The sequence below is a fragment of the Dipodomys merriami genome, unplaced genomic scaffold (assembly GCF_024711535.1).
Source record: "Dipodomys merriami isolate MVZ:Mamm:240054 unplaced genomic scaffold, mDipMer1.0.p SCAF_15, whole genome shotgun sequence".
Lineage (NCBI taxonomy): Eukaryota > Metazoa > Chordata > Mammalia > Rodentia > Heteromyidae > Dipodomys > Dipodomys merriami.
The window spans coordinates 3,882,715-3,907,803 of NW_027202826.1; the positions used below are offsets into that span (position 1 = coordinate 3,882,715).

At 42.0% G+C, this 25,089-nt stretch overlaps 1 protein-coding gene across 1 annotated transcript in view; it reads right to left on the bottom strand.

Moving 5' to 3' along the window:
- Positions 1-25,089, bottom strand: part of Slc7a11 (solute carrier family 7 member 11) — a 65,475-nt gene that overhangs the window by 20,120 nt on the left and 20,266 nt on the right. Inside the window, exons 6-7 of the mRNA XM_070022098.1 lie at positions 21,780-21,824; positions 207-330 (exon numbers count right to left, since the gene is read on the bottom strand). Coding sequence (XP_069878199.1) covers positions 207-330; positions 21,780-21,824 — 169 coding nt within the window. The remainder of the gene's footprint in view (positions 1-206; positions 331-21,779; positions 21,825-25,089) is intronic.

Consider the following 25,089-nt stretch of genomic DNA (forward strand, 5'->3'; position numbering starts at 1 on the left):
GCATTTTAGCCATGTCGGTTCCATGGAATATGCAAAGGGGTGCTCTAGAGGTGTTTTTATTTAAATATTCATTATCATTCGGTTCAAGAAAAGATTACTGAATTTCAAAACACTTTCTCCTGAAGGAAACTACCAGGAAATGGTGCCGAGTCACTAAGCTAAATTCAGCTGCGTGCTGTTGTGCTCTGTTTCCGACAGGGCCTTACCACGGCCACGGCCTTGGAGAGCAGCAGGTCCTCGGGGCTGAGCGTGGTGAAGTAGGCCACGTTGGTGAGCACGTAGCCCACGGTGACAATGCCCATGGAGATGCAGATGGCCAGGGGGATGGTTCTGAAAGGCACAGCGGAACCGAGTGTTAGTTGCCTGGGCTGGGCAGCCCGGGTTCCGAGACACAGCTCCCGCTCATCCGCGTGAGCACTGCAGGCCCAGCCACGCCTCTGTCACACAGGAGGGCCCTCGGTCAGTCCTGGCCCCTGCTGCGCCCCACGCCCGGCCGAGCATCCTCCTCCTTGTGTTCCAGGGAAAGCAGCAGCCGTGTTTCCAACATACGAGGACAGGTGGGATAAGGAGCGGGAAGCGAGATCCGTCCACGAGGCACCCCACGAGGCCTCGGCCACCCTGCTCCAGGTCGTGGTTCTCTCAGACGCAGCAGCACAGGTCAGGCCACCAAGGGACCCGATGGTGCCGACACCGGGTGACTTGGAGAGGGACTCACGCCCAGGCCGTGAGATGTCTACTTCTACTGTACCGAGAAAGCCAGGGAGCTACGCACCCTAACCGTGCAATCCCATGTCATCCGCACGCTCGCTTCTCATCATGGCCTCTGGTGACTCCGCTCTGTTCAGGCAGCTTAACCCTTCCACCCCCTGCACACGGGCTGCTCACTTCTCAGCCGGCCCGGGCAGGAGGGAGCAAGAGGGCAAAGGCTCAGTCTCCTCACATGCAAGCAGGGCGTGTCTGACACACTATGTGGAACAGACTACCCGCTGCGGAACAGCACTATCCCCAGCTAAGAACACACACACCAGCCAGTCGGCCACTGGCATTCATTAATTCAACAATTCATACATGCTGCTCTGAGCCTGGTGCTTTCCCTCAACCCCAAGGTCTCTAGCCTTGACGGGGAAGCGCCGTGACCTCTAAATCCCGGCCCTGGCCTCCAAACACAGCAGGAGCAGCTGTTCCCTGATTCTCCAATAAGAAGGGGGTCCTGGGGAATTTCTTGCTAACCCCGTGACAGACTGTGCTAGCGTTGATTGACAGGTACCTGGGAAACGCGAGGGACGGACATGCGCAGCGTGCATGGGGGATGACTTCTGTTCTTCTGGGGGAAAGAACCCAAGCAGATCCAAGTGAATGCAGACAGGGTTAGAAGGCAAAGCTGAAGGACAGGGTGCACACACAGCACAAGCCCCCACTGCGTTATTTTCAACTTGGATTCTTTAGGCTTTGATGATGTTCCCAATGGGGAATAAGAGGTTCTGTAGAGAAGACAGACAAGAGGGGGAGAGGAGAAGGAAGTCTCTGGTCCCTGCAGGCATATGATCAGGTCATTACTAAAAAGCTCAGAGCCATTGCTACATGCAGTGAGGTGATCTAACATCTCCAGAATGCTGAGCAACAGAAGGAGAAATATGTCTGCAACCTAGGACTGTCCCCTCCCTACCCCCCAACGTAGCACTGAGCCTCGAGGGCTCTCTGCCTGGTCCCCACCTACACGCTTCGGCCTCCCTGAGGGTGGCTTTCTGAACTAGATGCTAGAAAAATCCAGCCTCCGGATTGGCTTCCTTTCTTCCTTAGGTTGTCAATAACCAAAACACAGCGTGCCCCTGTCACCAGCTGCCCTCCGACTGACATTCTATTAGACACATTACCTTCGGTTGAGGAAGAAATGCAGGTAGTGAGAGATTACATAACGGTTCAGATATACAACTGGCACACAGAAAGCCAGAATTCAGCAGTTACAATGCTCAGGCATATCCTAGGAGTTAGGAAAACCTTATAAGGGGAGGGGTAGGGAGGAGTGGGGATCGGGTCACATAGACCAAGAAGCAATGTATTCATAAACTGACTTGTTGAATGGTAACGCCTTCATACCAGTACTTGGATATAATAAAGATAACATGTAGATTCTACTTTCAAATCGGTACGCTTCCACCAGCCAAGCTCCGTCTCTCCCCTGTGAGGTAGCGTCTACACTCTTCATTTCCAGGAAAATTATAGTTATTGGCTATAAAATATATTGGAAAGCTCTTGGCAACATTGTTTCTCATGGATTTACAATTTTCTTACTGTGAAAAAGTAAAAAAGGACTTAAAGCTAAGATTTTTATCGTGTTTCTGTAAAATATGAATTGTTAATGACAAGACAATATTTTCAAAATAGGTTCTTGTTCCTGAAAAGGAAACTGGTCCACAGGATAAATTTTCCCAGGCATGTTTTATAGAAGAGACAGAAATATAAGCACGCTGGAATGCATTAAGAGTTAACCGCATGAGATAAGACATTGAGAGGGACAATCGCAGGTTAGAGAGCACAAGCTGAGGTCTGAATGTGGCGCCATGCAAAAGCTAGCTAGGGTTCCCCTCTGATTACACACCGAGCAAGTGCAGCCACGTGAGCAGGGGAGGGCGTGGCACCAAAGGCCTGGCACTGGTCCTCCTGTTCCATTCACACCGAGGAAAGGGCGGACATGGGGAAGTTCTCAGGCGGCCTTGGCATAAACAGCCTCACTTACAGAAGAGGGCTGCTGACTTGTTCAGGGAAGGCACCACCCAGTGAACTAACTCCCCGTGGCAATCACAGAGCCTTGGAGACGCCCACAGAGCTGATAGAAGCTATTAGGCGGTACCTGAGCCAGCCTGCTGGGGACTGTAGATTCAGCAAGCAGACAAGCACCCAGGCTAACTCATGACGAAAGCAAATGGCAGGGAATCAATCAAGGAATCAATCAAAACCTCTGAGTTACTGCGTGGTCATTATGCTGAAAGAAAATAGCCACGCCCATGAGTTCCACACTTTCTGACACGCCTGAACACGTTGGCTGGGATAAACAAAACACAAGGGTATGGAGAGAAGTGACCCCAGCTATCAGAATTTTACGTGATTACATACATTCTTCCGGTGAGCAGGGGGTAAGCGTACGAATTTGGTATTTTTATTAACTGCTAACTGTCCTCCATCCATTTCTGGTTGTTTTTCTCACAGGTTGGCTTTGAACAGTCATCTGTAACTAGGCATCTGTGTGATACAGGGATGCACAACGGTGTGTGTGAGACTGTTCCTGAAAGTTCCTGAACTATCTCCATAGAAGCATTTCCATTCTGAAGGCAACCCCTTCCAGAATGGCTTCTCTAGCGACAGGCACTGGCTTTTCTTTATAAAATCTACAAAGCACTGAAAATACATTTCAGCTGCAAATACATGGCCCCCATGTCAAGTCTTTGTAGAAGGAAAGTGAGTATGAACGAATCCCAAACAAAATGGCCCCTGGAAACAGCAGGTGACAAACACAACGAAACAGTTCTCACAGAGGCTTACTGATATGACCAGTCATAAAAGTAGTAAGGGAAAAAAGCTGAAACCTGAACCCAGAACCTTCCATGAGATTCGGGCTTATCCAGCCTACTTTTATAATCCGTCATTATACAGCCTGCAGGATCCCAGGGACGCTGACAAAAAGCATCTCATTTCATTCAAATGACTCAATATCAGACCACTGACATGTTTCAAGCCAACTATATTTTTTATGTACCCAGCAGTCACAAAATAGTATAGGATGTAATTTTTCAATGTACTTTGCACATCTACACAAGCGTTTTGGAAAGGCCTGTGTTCACCGCTGGTGTCAGCAGAAGTGACTATTGCTGTCACACAGAATGCGAACGCCCAGCTTGATTCTCCAGATGGCCAAGAAGACTTGAGACTTAGTGGAATTTGGGATATTCCGGAATACACTAATCACTTAAAGTCTGGGGTATTCTGGTTTTGTTTTGTGACCTGTACAAAATCTCCAACCAGTCATGAAATCCCTTTATCAGAGATACCTAAGGGCCACTGACCCCTGAGCATCTCCAGTCATCATCCTGCCGTGTAATTGGTGTGATGGCAAGAAGTTCTGTGAGAACCTACTCTTATACTTTCTGGAAGCTTCTAAGAGGAGCTGATGCTTTGCTTTTCTACTACAAAAAGAAAAAAGGTATTAGCATTTAAACATGTTTTCAGTGCTAGAGGAAAAAGAAAAGATGCAAAAAGGAAGGATTAAGAAAGGCAGAAAATAACCAACATTTACAAGGTGAGATGCAAAAAACTAAAAGTGAAAATAAGGGATTTCATTTTAAGGATTTTAAGAACGTTCTCTTGACACATTGGGGACAATTTGCTTATGTAAAATTGAAATGCAACTGTGATTCATCTCCACATAAAGTATTAATTGCTATATTAAGTAACTTTTGATTCTAAGTATTTATCTCACATTCCATCAGTGTTTCACATTTTCTTCATAGTGCCTCTGGAGAGACCTTGAAAGGTTTTCTGTAGCTCTAACCTAGAAATAATTCTAACATCTTTTACTTCTCTCCTTTTCTTTTTCGATTCACAAATTTACTTTCTGTTGCATTACTGTGTGCTTTATCACCACAGCCTTTGCTACAGCCTAAAACAATAAATGAAGAGATGTCGAAGAAAATCTATCTGTAATTTTCATTCACGTCATTTTTTTTCCTTCCAGACAGTTTTGCTTACTTTTCCTAACTCTTGCTCATAATAACTCCCCAGCGACCTCTGGGTAGAGACCTGCCCAGTCTGGTAATTACCTCAGCAATAGCATTCTCCATATTTGAAATGTTAAACTAAGGATGACTGGAGTCCAATTTCTTTGTTTGTTGTTTTCAGTGTTTTTTTTTTCTCATTGCCATTTAGGGTGACATGTAAATCTCTTGATTCTATTCTGAGTGGGAAACTGTCCATTCAAAGGAGAGACACACTTGAATACACGTAGCCAGTGATTGAAGAGAAGATGTAGATTGTCACTGAAAGAAAAATAATGGCAGCAGGAGGAAGAAGCCACTCAGTAAACCTGCTTTTGAATAGGTCCTTTTCACAAAGGTCCGTCGTTCCAATTCTTATTCCTTAACCATCTTGGGCCAAGAGCAAAGATACACATTGTCACATGAGACACGGTGGCCCATGGTAAGGACATTGGTGGCTTGCCTGGGATATTGCACTCTTCAATATCTCCGATTTTTATTCTAAATCTCACCATTACTCCATTGTCCACAGGTGAAATCCACAAACAGAAAGAGAAGACAGAGACCTGCAAGGAGATGTAAGAAATGAACAGACACACATTAAAAGGCACAGGGCTGAAAAGCAATAGACAGGAAGATATAAAGGAGGAGAAAAAAGGCACACATAGAAAAATAGCCTAAAAGAATTTTAATTTTACCCACACCACATAGAAAATCAACTAAACTAGAAAGTTACAACTCAGAAACATAGGCTATAAATCAAGCAGAATCATGAATATTAATATCTTTATCCCTTATTTTATGCTACTTCCAGAATAAATCCCTAACTAAATAAAATTATTCAGTAAAGTATAGCTTGAACATAAATTTTCATTTGGCTTCATTTCATGTAATCTCAAAGAGTTTGCATTGTCTACCTCTCATTTTTCCTCATTTTCTGAAGGTACAGTTTGTGCCTTACATATATATTATAGTTATCTATATTTATCATGGATAAACACCAACATCTTTGTAGGAAAGTTCTAGTGGGCAAAGATAATATTGATTTCAAATTAACTGCTAGCAAAAAAATCATAAGATGAAATATTTTAATAATCATTGATAGAATTTCACAGTACCGTTCAATTCTTATTTTGTTATGAGGTCTTTCCAATATTTTTCTTAAAAATCTCGTGTTTATCTTAGGATTTATTCTAAAGTACAGGAAGACAAGGTGACATCTTAGTGAACTGCTTTTTAAAACAGTGTTTCTGAGATGCAGATTTATGAATGTGACAACTAGAACTTCCTACCAATCATTTATGTTTCTGTTTCTAAAGTGTAAGTTATTCCTGAGAAGCAGCTACCTGGAAAGAGAGCACATTTCCTGGAGTCTCCCACCTAGGAGGGGAACGTGACTCATCTTGACAACAGAGGCCAAGGTGTTTGGAGGGTGGACTGCTGTCATTCCTCCCTTGATGTGAAGAAGTCATGCTGTGGAAGGAATCTCCACCGCATGTCAGCACGAGTAAAGACAATCCAGGGACTCCAACAATGAACTCTTAGGTTTAAGAAGCAAAGTTGTAGTTGCCTACAGCTAGAATTCCGGGGTTTGTTTGTTACAGCCACTAACTTTAACCTAATGGGCAAAAGAACAAGGGGCCCCCATTATACTAAGACTTGTTTAGAGGTCGGGGAGGGGGTGATTTTATTTTTTTAATTTAATTTGTATTATCTTTAAGTAGTGCCATTTAACCAAGTCATTTATGAACACTGTGCATCTTGATCTGTGTCAACCTTGTTTATAGAGGTTTTAATATGTAGGTTTTTTAGGCTTTTTTGGAGAAGACCTGGATCCTTGTTGAATTTTGTTCCATATTGCTCACCTTATAAAAGATCAGTAAATGATATAAAATACTTAAAATAACGCCCCAAATGACAATCTCAAATTAAAATAGATTTTTCAGCTTATAGATCTAAGATAGAGAAAAACGCAATTGCTACTCAAACTTCTCAGAAACAGCAATTTCAAAATACAAACTCTCTTGTACTTTGGAAATTTTCCACCAGTCCAATCAAGATCAAAATATAATTTGCCCCAAGGACCCGTTGTAAAACATGAAGTGTTAAATCAACAGAATCTTATGTTTAGAATGGGGCCACAGGAACTAAATATACCCATGTTGGCATCACATATGGGAAGTTTTTGGCAAAACTCCCTCAGACTACAAATGCTATGCCATAAAAGGCACTGATAACATGGTACAGGGCCATGTCAACATGGTACCCATGTAGGCCAGGAGCACTCGGACTTCTGAAGACCGCTCAATAAGGAGAAATGGACCAAAAGAAGCGGGCAGGAGGGGCTCACACCTGTAATCCTAGCTACTTGGGAGGCTGAGGTCTGAGGATCGCATTGTGAAGTCAGCCTCTACAGAAAAGTGCGCAGAACTCTGACCTCCAATAACCAGCCAAAAGCTGGAAGCGGAGCTGTGGCTGAACTGGTGGAGCACTAGTCTTGAGGAAAAGAGCTGAGACAGCACCTAGGCCCTGAGTTCAAGCCCCAGGACTGGCAAGAAACGGAACTGATAAACATCCTAACAAGTTAAGCTACCATCCCCACCACCAAAAATTGCCTCCAACATCTCTGAGCAACAATGGCAGGTAGAACTAAGAGTCACCACTTTATTTTCTGAGCTGGTGGGCAAGAGACAACTGAGCTTCCAGCTGGGTCTTCTGGGAAACAGAACAGAAGGGAAAGAACAGAGCGCATTGCAGGCTTCCCTGACCTCACCTAGTTCTGCCAAAGTAGGCCTCTTTTATTAGTTTTATCAAAGTGACATGACCCAGAGCTTTGCAATCATTTTTGTTATGGTTCTAGGGGTTGAGAGCCAAGCATTGTCTTGGAACACATTTTGGTCTTAATTGTGGCTTCCTAATAAACAGTTTAAAAAATATATATATATATATATATATATATATGTAATATATATATATGAACCAGTTTTATAAAGTGCCTTACATGAACACACATATGTTCATACTTGCTCCTATAAAATAGAAAATAATGTTTAACTGAAACCCCTACTCAAAAGCCTGGGGTAACTGAGAAAAAAAATAATTGTAGCAAATAAAATTAATTTTAGAAGGAGCCGCATGCAGTTGGTGGAGAAACCAATACAGATGGCCTGGCTTCCACCAGCCCAGTGGCTCCCCGGACGGGGCCACTCAGAACACGAGACAGCAGCTCACTGGAGCAGAGGAAACACGGGGAAGAGAAAAACAAGTTGCTGGGCCAAGCACCCTGCCAGGCTAGAAGGACAGCACGTCCTTGTGAAGAAAGCGATGATGGAGACTCCGGGTCTGAAGCATTGATGGCTCCCTGCAAAGGCCGCAGAGCCCCACAGAGCGCAGACCCTCGGGGAACCAGCGCCCCTTCCCCTGCACGCCCATCTGCAGACTCCCATCCCAGTGCTGTGCCAGGCTCTGCTTTCTTTGAACTAAAAAGTAAAACCAGCAGAAACGTAAGCCTTTGTGCACTCAGTTCATATCCAGTGAGGTCCTTTCGAATACGGCAAAGATTCCTAGGGCAAACCTCTCAGGAATAATTTTCTAAGCCAAGCACACTGTAGAGCAGTTCAGGGGCCTCTGCCTGCGGGAATCGGGGGCTGTAGGCAACCATCCCTGTCTGTGTGTCTCCTTACTGGCTCAGGCGGCATCAGACTTGCTGTGGAGCTTAGACTAACCTGGAACTTGATTCTCTTGCTTCTGCAACTCCAGGTCTGGGATTAGAAACACACCCCACACTGCCTAGCTTGGCTCATCCATACATGAATGTCCTTTCTCTTCCCTATGTCCCTTCTCATCCACTCCCCAAAGCCTTAAATCCAGAACTTTACGTATATGCGCTACCTAATTTAAATAGTCTTTTGGTGACATCTTTTCCTCTCAAGTTTTACCCTGGATATTTGCCCTAACTTGATTTTACACAACTGCGGGAGCCTCCTGGGTCTCAACCGAGCCTGTGTGAGCTGACCACAGACCATGCCGGTCTCGCTAGAGTGACACTTCCTCGCCAGCTGGAGAGAGTGTGAACCTTACGAAGGCCATACACAATTTACCCTCTGGAAAGTTATTTCTTTGATTTGTGACCAAGGAAGCCAATCTACAGTTTTTAAGAGAATTCCTTAAGAACTCAGATATTTTCTCATATAACAGAGCATCCTACATATACTTCTGTCTTTACTCTGCTCTAGTTTTCAGGAGAGAATAAATGACCACTTTACAATCTCTTCCTGTCCTCTGAAGACATGATTCTGTCCTGGGCCAGCAATGCAGTACATCAGGGCACTGATGATCAGTACAACTTTGGAGTGTCAGCCTGGCTGGAAAAAGAAAAGATCAGTATAGAAGATAATTGAGAAGATAAGCCATCTGTCCTCTTTTCTGCATAATAAAAAGGCTGTCTGTGATTAAGCCAGAACTCCAGAGGGACAGAGACACTGACCATAGTAGACATGCAAGAAACACGCTCCTAAGTCATCATATTACATACTTTTGACTTCACCAAAACTATTGCGGGTTACTTTAGCATCTGAATTTTAGGAAAGCATCTGCAACATTAGAGTGATGCCAGTCAATTCTATCTATACCCATCAGTGACCCACAGGTCATTCAGACAACCAGGATCTGTCAAACATCTTGTCTAGGCTAGAAATTACGGCAAGTAAAGGGACAAAGGTATTAGCCACTTCAAAAATGCATCCTTTCACAGAAGGTAAAATCCAAAGAGGACAAGCAGGGCAGGTTTTTCTCCCTCCACACTGCTTCCTCTCCACATCCATCAACCAAAGGTCATGGGCTTCCCTCCGAGAAAAAGTCCTCACTTTTCTATACAGACTTCTGACCCCAAGACCCTCCATTCCCTACTGCCTTTACCATGAGGAGAAACAAAACATCTCTGCACACTGAACAACCTTTTTCCAGCATCATCCTTTATGCCTGCTCACCACATTCTACAAAGACATTAAGGCAGCTCACTGAGCACTGTGAAGCTCCCCAGAAGAATTCCCTCTAAATCCCTCGTGCAAACATCCCAGACAGCACTTGTCAAGACTGCTTATCATCCTCAAGGACAGCACGGAATCACACACAAAAAGGGTTCCTGGCCTATTTAATGTCTGTTGGTTTATTTTATTCACTTTATTTCTATCAACCTTTCTAAGACATCTCCTGAAAGTAACAGATTATTGAAACAGGGAGATATGATAACTGGGAAATATAAGTTTTAATTTAAAAATAGAAATCAATTAAATAAAAGCAGATTTCTATAGTGACTGGAAGACACAAACCGGGTAAAATTTATATGACTTCACCCTAGAAAATACACTATGACCTTAACTCCCCACATGTACATATTCCCCTAGCTGTGCACTGTATCTGTATCAATGTCCTAAAAGAAGACTTTAGAAGCAAGCAGTGAGCAGGGGAGGGGGGGAGGGAGGAAAGGTAAGAGGCAGCTCTAGCACAGACAGGAAATGTCTACTTCACCCAGTGCTCCTGTGAACTCTAAATTATTAAATCTCCAAGAACAGCTGATTTCTGAGCAGAATAATACTGCCCCTTCACCGGGATCACTTTTAATAAAAAAGCAGGAACCTGCTGAAGTTCATCTCAGATTTAATATCAAACACAGCAGTCACATGTGAACATTTCTCTGTAAAACCCAAAGCAGCAAGCAGACAGTAGTCACCCATGGGGAGTACGGTGTAGGGGGTGGGGGTGGGGACAAACACAAACACAGAGTATCAGAGCCAGGCATGGAGCCCTCATGTCTAGAGGATCACTCAGAACGAACCATAGCCCTACCACTGGGAATCCGGGAAGGGAGGTGCACAAGTACCAAGAACCAGCACAGAAATAGGTCAACACTATCATTCTTGTGTTATCAGAAAAGTAGGACACACCTAAGACAGTCCTAGAAAATAGGACTGATGTCTTTGCCTACACACGTTTGGTGCAAATAGAAAAAAGAGGTGAAGAAAGAAAACGTGTCTTATTTTTCCTAACGTATAGTAGAATTGGAGTTTCTGATTGGCTAGAAATTGTGTTGAATGTCGTTTTGATAACATGCACTACAAGGTGAGTTCTCTTAATTATCAATCAAATTGTTGGTACATAGAGCAAGGGCTATCACAACAGTTACAAGAATCAAAAACTATATTCTTCCATCTTCCCATGAGTAGTTTTGCTAATATGTTGACAGTTGTTATATAATATTCTGAATATAAAGAGTTGGTTTTTTGGAGGGCTGGGAAGGTGGCTCAGTGGTAGAGCACTTGCCTTGCATGCATGAGGCCCTGAGTTCAATTCCTCAACACCACGTAAGCAGAAAAAGCCAGAAGTGACACTGTGGCTCAAGTGGTAGAGCACTAGCCTTGAGCTGAAGAGCTGAGGGACAGTGCCCAGGCCCAGAGTTCAGGCCCCAGGACTGGAAAAAAAAAAAAAGTTTTGTTTTTTTAATGAGCTTCAGGGGTAAAAAGAAGACCAAAAGAAAAAGCAAAAGAAAAGCAAAGTGGGGTACTGCTGGCATCAGGAGGTACTTTGGAGGTTATTTTAATTAATCAACATTTTTTTAATCTGAGAGAAGAAAGAGAACCCAAGTTAACAATCACACAAAAAGAAATGAAGGACTCTTACAATCTCAGCTACACACATAGAATATATCTTATACTGATGTAGTTCAGGCCTTATTATAAGACAGAGCACCACCAAGAAAATTTGAAAAACCATGTGTTAAGTTTTAAAGCAGTATACAGATTATCTTCATATAGACAAATGGAAAGCTGAATAGAAACTACCTTCAGACAAATATAATCTATATTCAGTATGTGTTTAGTTAGAAAAGGAGAGTAATAATCAAGGCCTCTTTTTTTCTCTAAATTTGGAAAGGAAAATTCCAAATATTTAATGATAAAAATGTATAGTAATGAACTGATGTATCAGCATAACAATACACTGACAAGATTATTCTGAAATGTTCGTATATAAAGTGACATTTAATATGAAATATCATAACAAGTATCATAACTTATAGTAAAAGTGTCATAAACTAGGTATCTTAAACTAAGTGTAATAGGACTGCTCCAGAATGCTGAGTTAGAAAATGATTTAAAAAAAAAAAAAACAAAGTTGGGAGAAAATCAATTATTTGTCTCACATAATGGTAAAAAAAAAAATACATATCCCAGAGAAAGCACTATACAGAAATAAAAACATTCACTTCCGTAACATATAAATTCAAAGTTCTACAAGCTGAAATCATACAGAAAATCGAATGACCAGTAGAACACAGATTCTGAGTATAATCCTGCATCACAAAAGAGAAAGGGAGGAGGAAATAAACTTTTGCAATTAATATAGAAAATACATAATGGAACCTACTTACTGTTAGATATTCTAAGCTGTTGCTACAGGGAAAGAAGATTTGGCAAAATACAAGGGACTTGTAAAAAGTTCATTGCATTTGATATATTACGTATCATCTAGCAACCTACCCTAATTATATGCAAAGACATATAAAATATCCAATCCAGCATGACTTCATGAAGAAAAATTGAAAACATTTTCAATACATAACAAGAAAAGAGGATATCTACCCAAAGAATTAGTATATCACCATTAAAACTGGTATTTGCTAAAATTTGAATGAGACAAGAAGGTGGGAAAGGTAAAGAATTGGGGAGAGCTCCAGTCTCAGGAGAAGAAAGACATGACCTTTCTACAGCAGCAAGTCCTCGAGGCAGGACATACAGGGAGCAAGGACACAGCTAAGACCTTGGCCTGGTACCTTTTGTGGGGCTACAGATAGTAAAGCCATGCGAAGCACACGCATGATAGAATGCCTGGAGAGAAATGCATATGCACGTCTACCTCAAGCAGCATAACGCAGGGTAAACACACAGGCACGCGGATGGGAAGATCCCAGTGACAGCAGTGGATGCTTCCATTTGATCGGATGAAGAGACTATAGGTAATTTTAAGTTTCTTCTCTGTAGTTTTTATTTTGACCATCTATTACCATTCTGAGAGGATGCTTGTAACGTGTTACGCTGAAAAGCGTATAAAAATGATGCTTCATCTTATTGAAAATGTTTCTTTCGCCTCTTCTAGGAAGGAACAGAGTACACAGAACTTTTTCTTTCTGTCATTTGATTAAATGGACCACTGGACCACAACTACTACGAGGAGATCTGAGTCTCAGCTTATTAAAAATGAAATAGGTAATGTGTGTGTTAGGTGACTGCACCTGTGGGTGCCCTCCGGAGTCCACCCAGCCGTCCTTCGAGACACGGCAGCCTCTGCAGCAGAACTCGGTACAAGAAGCCCCGACTGGCTCTCGGTTGGAAAAGTACCTGCATGTCCACACCGAAGCTTCCAGTGGGATTCAGCTCCAAGTTCAAGTTGTGTCTTGGCATAAAGACCATCAGCCCCATGGCTAAGAGAACCAACCCTGAGCTCACCTTGTTCAGCTCTCTGAGAGGGGACCTCGTCTCCGGGGTGTGGAGAGCTAAACACATATGTGCATTGAACACCTGTGTCACTTCCCATCCCAAGTCCCCAAAGACCGACAAACCCCTACTTTAGAATCATGACTTCAACCCACTATCCATCTTGCTCTTTTCTTTTCCAATTTCCTGGCAGAAAACCAAAAGCCAGTCATGGTGTCTGGATCCATTTCCCTTTCTCTTGCCTCCAGCAAAAATGTAAGAAGTGAAAATTTAATTGTTTGAGCATATTAATAACAGAAAAGTAAATGTTTCTCCTCAACAAGCCTCTGTGTGAAGAGCCAGTGTATCCTTAGAGATATTAGCCATGATAAAAGCTGCTGTTTCTTATTAACACTCTGACTTCCTGGCAACTCTTAACTGGAGTGTTTCTGTGTTAAACTTCTAAGCAAATGACCTTCAGAAAGTGACTGGAAATAGGTTATTTACTTCCACCAGTCTCACTCTCTTTCTCTCTCTGTTAGAGCAACAGTGTTAGAAAGTTGAATGCAGGCACGGCTAATGCTTTTACACATTATTAAAAGCTGCAATATTATTCTATTCGTGAATGGCATACAAGTCACTCTTAATGATTATTCCATCCGCCTCCTCCCTAGCTGATTTCAAGGCCACGCTCCTGCCTTGTACATCTCTCTTAGACTTGCCTTCAACCTTGTGGAGTGTTTGGAAAAAAGGACTAGAAGCAAATCAAGAGTTTAAGTTGCAAACGTGGACAAATGAATCTCTCTCAATGGCTTCAAGCTCTTCTTTGCCATTAAAATGAGAAGGTGAGACATTGGATGAATTCTTTCCCGTCTCTTCTATCATCCCAGTCTTTTGTGATTGATTCTCTTCATGTCAGGTTTACTGTGGTGACAACCATGACAATGAGTTGAATAAACTAAGTCAAGCCAATGTGCACCCGGAAGGAAGGAAACGGGTGCAAAATGGTTTGCAAAAACAGGCCAGACGAGCACGGAATGGCCTCCGATTTGGAGGTTCAATCTTTTCTCCCATGTGTCCCTCACCAAAGCTCTGCAAAAGGCATCTGGGAGGAAACAGGTGCCGTGTGCTTCTGCACGTGCAGCGAGTTCCCCAGAAAACCTGAAAGCAGACTGGCAAGGTGTGCGCTACACAGACCCCCCCAGCAAGACCGCCTGCAGCCAACTCCCTCAAAGCATTTCTGGGTAAGATAGTGAACCTAAAACGACGTGATGAGAGTAGAAAGACAAACAATCCAACCACCATCTGCCAGCTCTGTGACTCTGTGACTCTGTGTGTGTGTGTGTGTGTGTGTGTGTGTGTGTGTGTGTGTGTGTGTGTGTACAATTACTTGGTTCAGAAAGAAAAACAGAAAAACTGCCAAGAAATGCCTCTTGGTGCTAGTGTAGGGGCGTACCCCGAGTACAGTTGGAGACTGAAAACTACAAAGCCATCTCATCAACACCTGGGCTTTCTAGCTACTAAAGATTGGGTCCTCTGCTGACCATGCAGAACTACTGCTCAAGCTGAAGAATGCATCATGTGACTAGAAAAGGAACCCTCTGCCCCCAGAAAAAATTGTGTTAAGTCTCTCGATTTTTCCAAGATTATGAGACTCTTCTAATCTTTGAACAATACAGGGGTTTGTGGGGTTCTTTGGTTTGTCTGCAGATGGTGTTTGTATGTCACTGTGGTCCTCATTAAACATTTTAGAATTTCTCCTATTTTTTCCTTACAACCCCAAGAGAACTATAAGGTAGAGATGATTACCTTTCATTTGAAAGTGTTGAGCAGAGATTCAGAAGCAATTTAGAAGGTCACTCCAAGGTCAAGCAGCTAGTTAAGAAGAGACAGGATTGGAATTTTAATCCTGAACCAGTGCCATTTCAGTCACTCAGCAAGCAAATAAGTTTATAGTTCATTTTTTTAAAGTGAAGGCAATCTTTTTCTCGTTTTGGTAGCACGAGGGTTTGGAAGTGAGGGCGTGGCCATTGTTACATAGACGCTCTACCCAAAACCTCCAGCCCTTGCTTTAGTTATTTCTGAGAAAAGATCTTCTTGTGCTCTTCTTTCATGTTGTTTGGGAATTTTTGTTTGAAATATTGCATTTATGACTCAGAGCTTGACACTGGCTGTACAAGTGAGTCATGCTCACAGGCATTCTTGCTTTAGTTCATTTTTTGTTCTTAATACATATTTTTTATTGTAAAGACACTGTACAGAGGGGTTACAGTTACATGCACAAGGTAATGAGTCCATTTCCTACTGAGCATTGTTACAACCTCCTTTTTGCCTTAGTTATTTTTCAAAGAGGGTTCCCTGTTTTAATTCCCATGCTGGCCTATGAACAATCCCTGCATAGCTGGCATGAGAGGCACATATCACCATACCTGTCTTTTTATTAGTTGAGATGGAATTCAAGCCCAGAGTTCAAGCTCCAGGACTGCCAAAAAAGAAAAAGAAATAAAAGATGTAGCCTTTTGAACTTTTGTCTGTGGCTGGGCTTAAACAAAAATGTCCAGATCTCAGCCTCCTGAGCAGGGAGCAATCCCCACCTGCTTAGTAGTAGCTGAGATAACAAATGTTGCCTAGCTTTGCTTATTGATGGGGGGGGAGGGGGGGTCTTTTTCCCCCAGTTGACTTCAGATTCTTAGAGTTCCAGTCCCCGCCTATGCTGTCACTGCGGCTACAGATGTGAGCCACTGTGCATAGCCTGTAATTCCTTTTAATTTTATTCATTTTTTAATGAGAAGTCTCAATGCCACTTGATGTATTTTATATATATTGGCAACAGAGTTTAACCAGTACCTATCCAAATGCAAATTGCTCATTTTTCCAAGGGACTGACAACCCAAGTCAACATTAGATTGATTAGAACAAAATTATTCAAACAACTTTAGGGCATGGCATGTGTAACTAGAATGACCTTTATACAGCTCACCTCTACCCAGAAAATTCCCAACACTTGACATTTTCTACTACAGTGAAAACCCAGAACAACAGTGATTCTGCACTAAGGCCTACCCAGCAGGGACACAGATCACATGGCAGAGGTTTAAGAAGCTTTTCACCACATTCGAGTGAGAATATAAAATCAACTCATGAGTCACACTTTAGGGAAAACCATCGGAGTCTCAAAGAGATACATCAGGGAGAGTGGAGGGTAACTTGATTTCATAAAGGAGAATATGGATAAGGGACACACTACAAAAGTATACCAATCAAACAAAAGCAGGAGACAGCCTCATAATTATATGGCACTTCCGGCTATAGGATCTATGGGGTTTCTTTGTAGAGAAGATTAGATCAGAAAGCTTAATCTGTGTTTGAAAAAGACTCCTACACCATCTGTTAGATTTCAGAAAAATTCTAACTCTGGCCTGACTCATTTGATTCTTCATTTGGTTATACCTACTGGTTATACATACCAATAATTTCAGCAGAAATGTGTGAAGTAATTAGAAGGCTTTTAGTCCAAGAAAAAAAAAACAGAGAGAGTATGCTAGTTCAAGGAAGTTATAGCCAGTTCCTCATCTTCTATGAATTACTGCTATTTAAAGACATAAGAGGTAGTTCTGCATGAGTTTAAAACTAGAATAGATGATTTTCAAGAGTCCCCTCCAGTTCTGACATTCTACTACTTATAATCTCTTATAACAGGAACCGAAACTCTTTTTTGCTCCTAAAGCACGTGGTTTGTGGCTTGTTTTTTTAATCTTAGACTTCAAATAAAAACCTCGGTAAGATTACAGCTAGAATTAAGGAACAACTAATAGGAAAGCAAATAAAACATTCAAAAGTATTGCCCTTCGATGTCTAGAATCCTTAAAATTGAAAAGAGAAAAATCTAAATGGCTCCCACAAAACTCCTGAAGTATTAATATCTGTCTTCTTTGGTTACCCCAGGATAAAAGGTCATAATATAATCCTATCATTTCTGTACCCCTCATCTGCCACTTCAGTCTCCCATGAACAAAGTGTACAGGAACCACGTGTCTGTCATGCCTATGTAAAGCTGAGAAATGAAAAAAATTGGATGCCCAAGTACGTCAACCACATGTCCCATTAGTGAGAACTTTTCAGACGGGCCACGTGGTACCTTGCTCTCCTCTCCGCCCGGCCCGGGCCACCTGGCTGAGTGCTGGCTCTGTGCTCTCTCTCAGAGGCCCCGCAAGGGCCATCACATTGCTCCCGTGCAGTACCTGGGTAAACGAATCCAGCCAGCCTCACGTATGTTTCCAGAGGAAACGCATATGGCGCGGAATGATTTTAACTTAGGTGCCCACAACGTCAACAACCGAAGTCAAGCAGTATATCTTGCTTTGTTGTCTTTTCTATCAGGGAAAGAGTTGTATGATGTAAGTAAGAGGCTGTGTACAATGGCCTAATAAGACATTAAACAGCAAATGAGCAGATTAATAAGCAGGTGATCACATACATTCCAAATGTTTAGGACTTGGGTATCAGAACCAAATGCACACAACAGAATTGTGTGGGAAACCAGTGGAGACCAATTAAATGTATCTACCCATGCTGCCTTAGACAAGCCTGGGCACTGTCCCCAAACCAAGTTTCTCTGTTTCTACATTATCCTTGGTACAAGGTGTGATGACAATGAGGTATCAATTAATATAAATTGGAAGTAGGCAAGGTATTAATTAAACATGACACTCTGATTACTTAAGCCTTCTACTAAAGTTGATTATTCAGAGCATGTTAAGCGCCTGTTCTTCAAAAATGACTGATGATATCAAGCTTTACCCACTTCCTCTAAGTCTACTTTTTCCAATTCTTCAGAACAGAAAGAATAAATGAAGTGAGAAGAGCAGGGGAACATGTCTCATAGACAAACTGACTAATCTCATACCCTGAAGGTCAAAGCAAAGCAATCCATTTGTTAGTTTTCATCAACCTGAGACATGATTTATCAATCCAAGCATAGGATTACAAACATTATACATCTCAATGATATGTTCTTTGTACTGTGAAACTTCCCAAGCAATGACAGATTGTATATTCTTTACGAAAGAAACAACAGAAGGCAAAACTCATATAGTTTCAAAAAACGTTATCAGTAATATACCAGCATTACCCATGCCATGTGGGGAGATGATAATATTTTTAAATTCTGGAATCCCTTCAGATTTCATGCCCTTCCCAGTCTAAAGTTCAGACACCTGTGTCCCTCAAAACACTATTTCAACTCTAATACATTTCTCTGTCAAGCCACTCACTGTGCTACAGGTATTCATGAAAGGCAACATTCTCACATGAAAGTTCAATGTTAATTATTATACTTGAAAGATTGCTACTTCAATCCATCTAAAGGTACTCGGAGACAAAAAAAAAAAAAAAGATACATATTATAAGAAAAGCCATGGAAAAATTTCTCAGCCTTCTATGAGTAATCCCATAGGCAGAGATTTTTGCCCAAGTCTTTCTTTTGCCCCAGTTACAAGACTGAAGAACTATAAGGCATGCTTACATAAGGCAGATCAGACAATTTTCATAGACTAATGTTATGTAATCCAAAACACTTCTCAAAATGAAATACCACATGAAGGGCAGTCAAGCGAGATGAGAAAACTGCTCTCTGCACGCTATCTTACTTCAGATCACATTACTATTCTCACCGACCTAAATTAATTATCACTTCTTCCATTAGATCACAACAGCAGGAAACTTTTACTGCCTCCATGGAGGAGGGTGGTAAGAGGTGTTGTATCTTTGGCTGGTGATTCATTTCACCAGCTGCCAAATAGTTGCCCGTTCTGGTACAGCTGGACACATGCCCGTGACTGATTGGGAAACACGTTCACCTTGGCACATCACAAGGAAGATGGAAACAAAATTATCCTCCCTTGTAACTATAGGTATTTTGGAACCTTGTCTGTCTACAAAATGACAAAAATGACACATCTTGACGGGATCTACATAATTGAACCATCTGTTCTTGATATGCAACTCTAAATGTTTCCCAAAGAATTCCTGTGTTTTACTAAAAAGACCTAACTTGATCATTAACGTGGCCAGGGGAAGTTATATTTCACAAAAAAACAAAGAATAATGAAGTTACTCAAAACTCTAAGTTACTTTTATGATAAATATATCACAACTACCTGTACTGTGCACTAAGGTGATGGTGTGACTTTTCTTATATTTTAATTTTGAGAAAATAAATGTGTTGAGTTAATTTTTACACCAAGTCTTTCATATGAGAACTGACTATCTGAAGAGCTGGGGTGAAGGATTTAAAGGTATCAAAACCTTTCTTCAACCTGTGTTTGCTATAGCTCATTACACCAGCCTCTAAAATCTGAAAGTTCTTGTCAGGCACCAGTGCCACACAACTTTAATCCTTGGCACTCAGAAGCTGAGATCTGAGGGTCACCCTTCCCTGCCAGCTTGGGATAAGAAAAGGACTTTTCTGCCCAGGCTGGCTTTGGACTACAATCCTCAGATCTCAGCCTCCTGAGCAGCTAGAATCATAGCTTTGAGCTATCAGCACCTACCTTCTAAATTCTCTATTGATATTAATTCATCCACACAATCAAGTGATGCCTGTGTGTTGCTATTTCCATCTTTTGAAATAAGAAAAATTATTTGCAACAGGAAAAAAAAAAACAAACCAATCACACCAAATCACTACATCACCATTATTCTTCCTTAATATGTATAGACTGTGAACCATTGGCATAATCAGTTTGAAAAAAGATGAAGAAATTAAATGCCCTGCCACTACCAAAATATACAAAGGGAGAGGGAAATAAATCTAGGAAATGGGAGTGAGGAGAGCCTAAGATGATTTAAGATGATTTTAGATTTAAAACTGATGGCCAGAAACCATAATTATGTTTTTTACATAATGGAAATTCAATAAAATTTTTATATAAAATGCCCTAAGAGTTGCCATATCTCTGTGTTGCCACTTCTACACTAATTATTCTAAAAGGCACAAAGCACAGGCCAGTCTGTCTGTCTTTATAATCAATGGGTTTACAGTCCTGCAGGAGCTTATCATTTCCAAGAAATGGGAGAGCTAGTTCCTGGTACATATGTGTTCTCTGCTCCAGTTCCAGTAACAGATATGACAATACTGTTATAGGTGGGTCATGTTTCTTAATAAAACAGCATTGTCCGTGTTGAAATTGCATATTGATTTGCAAAGCAGCTGAGCCAGGTACCATGAATCCTCATTTCCACATCCCTCTCCTGTGGCTGTGCTCTACCACGTGACACGCTGGCCCGCAAGGACAGGTGTGAGCAGCTCCTGCCTCCCAGACACACCCAGGCCAGGACACCTGACTCAGCTTCATTTGTTGTCAACCCTTAGGCATATTCTCCTACGTGCAGCCTACACCCACGCTTATGTGCTAGATCCTTTTCCTAGAAATCAAGTCAACCTCTTTCTCTCCTCCATCTCCTTCCTGCCCCTCTCCCTTTCCTCTGTCAATCTGCTAGGGGAACACTCACTCACCCACTCTTATTCAGCCAGGTGTAAGCAATGTCTTCCTAAATAGAGTCAAGTGCTTCTAATTTCTATTCTGCCCAGCTGACTAAGTCATCTGCTCTGGTGCTGATCATACTTTTACTTTTTTTCCCCCTCATCTGACAGAGGGTAGGACTCATTCATCATGCAAAATGCTCCTGACACAGTTGTTGGTATAGGGATGATGCTAAACAGAAATGAAATGAGTTGATAACCTTAGATGTTTTTCTTTTATATTGTAGGTGGTCAATGCCCCCTCCTAACCAGTGTATCTTAATGTTGCTTTTCTGTACAAAATCTACCATTTATGCCAAAGGCATAAAGAGTTTCATTTTTTTCTTAGTCCATTTTAGGAACATACACGTTATCAGCAAACAATCTAATTTTCAAATTGTTATTTAAGAAGAAACTACAAAATTGGTCATCCTTTAATTTTAAAAGTTCCTAGAACATTCTGTAGTTCTTTCCAAGCTTTTGTAACTAATATTTAACTGATTATTATTTTCTTTAGTCAAACTTTTAAATGTGCATGCATTATTTGGAATAATGCACTTCTGAGCTTCAAGTTGTACTGGAAACTGAGAATCTGCACATGTTTAGGTGAGACAATTTACTGAAAATACAACATTATTCTTGCTGGCTTTCAGGTTTTAAGCAATTTCATATGTAATAAAGAACATGCAATTAGTTATATATAATTTGTTATACAATCAAATACATCTTATCTTAAGAGAATAATAGTAATGACAATGATGATAAAGTTAACTGGCCCACAGTGAATTCCCTTTTTAACTCTGCGTGTTCCACCATGGAATCTCACATGGCTTTTCCTTGGGTCTTTCAAGTTTCGCAGGTAGCATGAGGCCATGGTGGGGACGGAACACTGGGGACAGAGTGGGCACTGACTGAAGGGTGACACTGGTCAAGATGCTTCGTGCTCATACCTGACAGGTCAAACCCCAGTGCAACTACGTAAAGATAATTCTACAAGATTCCAATTTTTTTAAAAAATTCAGGCTCAATATGTTTACTTACTTTTCAGGATTTTCTACTTCTTCAGTAACAAAATTGAGGTAAAACCTAAAAATATATAAATGGATGACCAATAAGTAACACATATTGATGACAGAAAACCAAAATTTCACATTATGGTATTTAATATTGAACTCAGAATACGTTAAAACACTTGTAATAAGAAGAAAACATCTCACAACTGAAAATGCCCACACATCATTTTCATTAAACCCTGTTCGTGCAGTGCCTAAGATCTACCAGAGCCCGGGGCTCTGTGCACAGGACGGAGCTCATGGGTCATGGAGTGGCACAGCATGGTGTGAAAAGGGGGTGCTTTCGCAGGTATGCAGTGGGGGTCAGGGGGGGTAGTCGGATGCCCTCCCTGCAGATGAAGGGGAGGTCTCCTGGGTGGCATCTCTCCCCGCTGGGGGCCTTTGAGATGCTGAGCACCCAGCAGGGGCCAGCAGCATGGAGTCATTCCAGGATGAGCCCCCAACAGTGCAGAAAAAAGGCAGAAAGATTATGCATGGGGAGAGGAGAAGAGGTTAGGGTTCTGCAAACTTTGCCTCCTGTGACTTCAGAAGTAGAGATAAACAGGTAAAAAGATGTAGTGGGGGGGTCAAAGGGAAGGAGGACAGACAGACAAAGCAAAGAGGAAATGAGAGCAAACACAGTCCTAAGAGTCAATGCAGACTTGGGGCGGGGGGGGGGGGGGGGGGGGGGGGAAGAGGGTGGCAGAGATGGGGAGAAGGATGGACATTGTAACACTCATCAAGACACACTGTACCTATGAGCTGACATGTGGAATCCAAGCTGCTTTGTACAACTATTGAAAGATAAGTTGTTTTCTTTTTATAAAATAAGAAAACTTATTGTAGTATAATGCCAGTTCCAGAGGCTCCTGCCTCTAATCCTGGCTACTCAGGTGGCTGAGAGTAGGAAAATTGAAGTCCAAAGCCAATTCAGACAGAAATGTCTGTTAAGACTCCATCTCTAAAATAACTGGCAGAGAGTAGCATTGAAGGCACGGCTCAAGGGGCAGAACACCAGCTAAACAAGCAAGCTAAGCAAGTGTGAGGCTCTGGCGGCAAAATAACCCCAAATCTTACAGTGCTATGATGTATGCAGCAGTGTTTCCCAATTTAAGGAGACTTACTGGTTTCTTAGACAAAAACACAGTATACAAGAAGAAGTAAAAATAAATGACATTAATAATGTACACTTCAAAATTACCAAGATTGAATTTCAAATCTTCTACCCACTAAGTGTTTCTGACAATGGATATTTTAAGAAGTTAAATTCTTCCACACTGTACTCGTAAATCACCACATCACTCTGGGAGCCCCTATAAATGTATTCAGCTCTAATTTATCTAATTATAACAAAAAATTTAAAAAGATGGTAAATGCTCAGTTCACACCTGTTCCTTTCAGGTCTCCATTCTCTGACATTCATCCTCAATAACTTCAACTCCCAAGACTAAGTAATCATTTCTCATTCCTGTCTATTGAGACTGTCAATTTTTGGCACATTGCACCATAAATGGATGATTAAAAACCACGACGACGTGGAGATTTCTCAGATCCACAGCACTTTACCCGTCTTTTACATGGCAGGAAACATTCTGGGCACAGAACATGGCCCATGGAATCAAAAGTCTCCTCTAATGTCAGGCAAGGTCTGGGCTCTGGGGAATTCTGGTTCCTCTCCTGAACTGGGGACTCGACTCCACCCCCATGGGGCTGGAGGCCCAGCGCCTTGCATCCCTTATCCAGTCTGAAGGGGACTCTGGAAGGCTAACATCTGTGTGGTTCTGACATGTCTCCACAATGCAAGGCTACTGCCAATTCCATCTTTAAAGAAGCATGGATCAATAAGTGGATCACAAAAATGAGAAAACCATGGGGCCATTATGGTAAAAGCTAAACATATCGAGAAAAAGGACTTGCTACTCCTGCATTTCATAGGCTTAGGAAATTTTCACACAATAAGCCACATTTTCACTAGGATTTCCTGTTGTTACTCCTTCAAAGGTCAAAGACAATACCATGGGGGTGTGGCGGGCTGTTGGTACTGGAGAAGCTTGAAATCAGAGCCTCACAATTTCACTTGGGTTTTTCCCTTAAGGCTAGCACTGTAACTATTTAAGTCATACTTCTACTTCCAGCTTTTTGCTGGTTAATTGGAGATAAGAGTCTCAAGAACTTCCCTGCCTGGGCTGGCTTCAAACCATGATCTCAACCTCCTGAGTAGCTAGGATGACAGGCGTGAGCCAGAGTGCTCAGCTATAATAACCGGTATAATAATACATGGGTAAACAGGAGCACACATGCACAGGAAGAATTTCTCCACACTCCAAAACCAAATGTCTAGAATATCAGCCCTTCAGCCTGTAATACATGTAAACGGGCTCACAGCCTCCAGGGGTGGTAAAGAATGAAGAGGTGGTTAAAAAATAACAGGTGCTCCTTCACCAGTATATCTGATGGTCAGGATTAAGAGGTCTACAATCTCAAGGGCTATGTTCATCTGAAATGCTGAAAACGCAGTATCCAGGAGGATAATATTAAAAGTTTGCAGCCAATGATTTCTTTTAATGACTAGAAAGTTAAGCTCCAAAAAAAAAAAACAAAAACAGAGATGATTGTTATTTAGAAGAGCAAGCAACAGTAGGTAACTATATGTGAGATGCATTCTTTGAGAAAGACTTGATGTGTTGGTTATAATCCTGAGGCAAATCAAAGTATAGGCAAATAGGAATAGGCAAATAAATAATCAGAAACTCCCATCAAAACCAAAACAAAGAGAGACCTTAAGAATATCTCTAGGCTTCTTATGCGTATTGCCAGTTCCTTCTTAACAGTTGTTTTAGAAATGAATCGTTTATAGCAAGTCTAAAACAAAAAGGGAAATAATTAATTTTTGTTGTTGTTGGTCATGGGGCTGAACTCTGGGCCTGGGTGCTGTCCCTCAGCTCTTCAGCTCAAGGCTAATGCTCTACCACTTGAGCACAGCACCACTTCCAGCCTTTTCTGCTTATGTGGTGCTGAGGAATCGAACCCAGGGCCTCATGCATGTGAGGTAAGCACTCTACCACTGAGCCACCTTCCCAGGCTTAATAATAATAATAATAAAATAACTTCAAATATGTCCCTGACCTCAGAGGCCAGAGGCCAGACCAGGGCCCGGGCAGTGGGGAGAGGAGGAGGAAGCGCTTGTTTTCTGCAGACGCTGGTGTCCTGTGGGAGGCCACCTCAGCCCTGGGCCTCTGGGCCTCCAGCACTGCGTCCCAGCCCCTCTGTGGAGCCCATTTCCACGAGGCCCTGAAGAT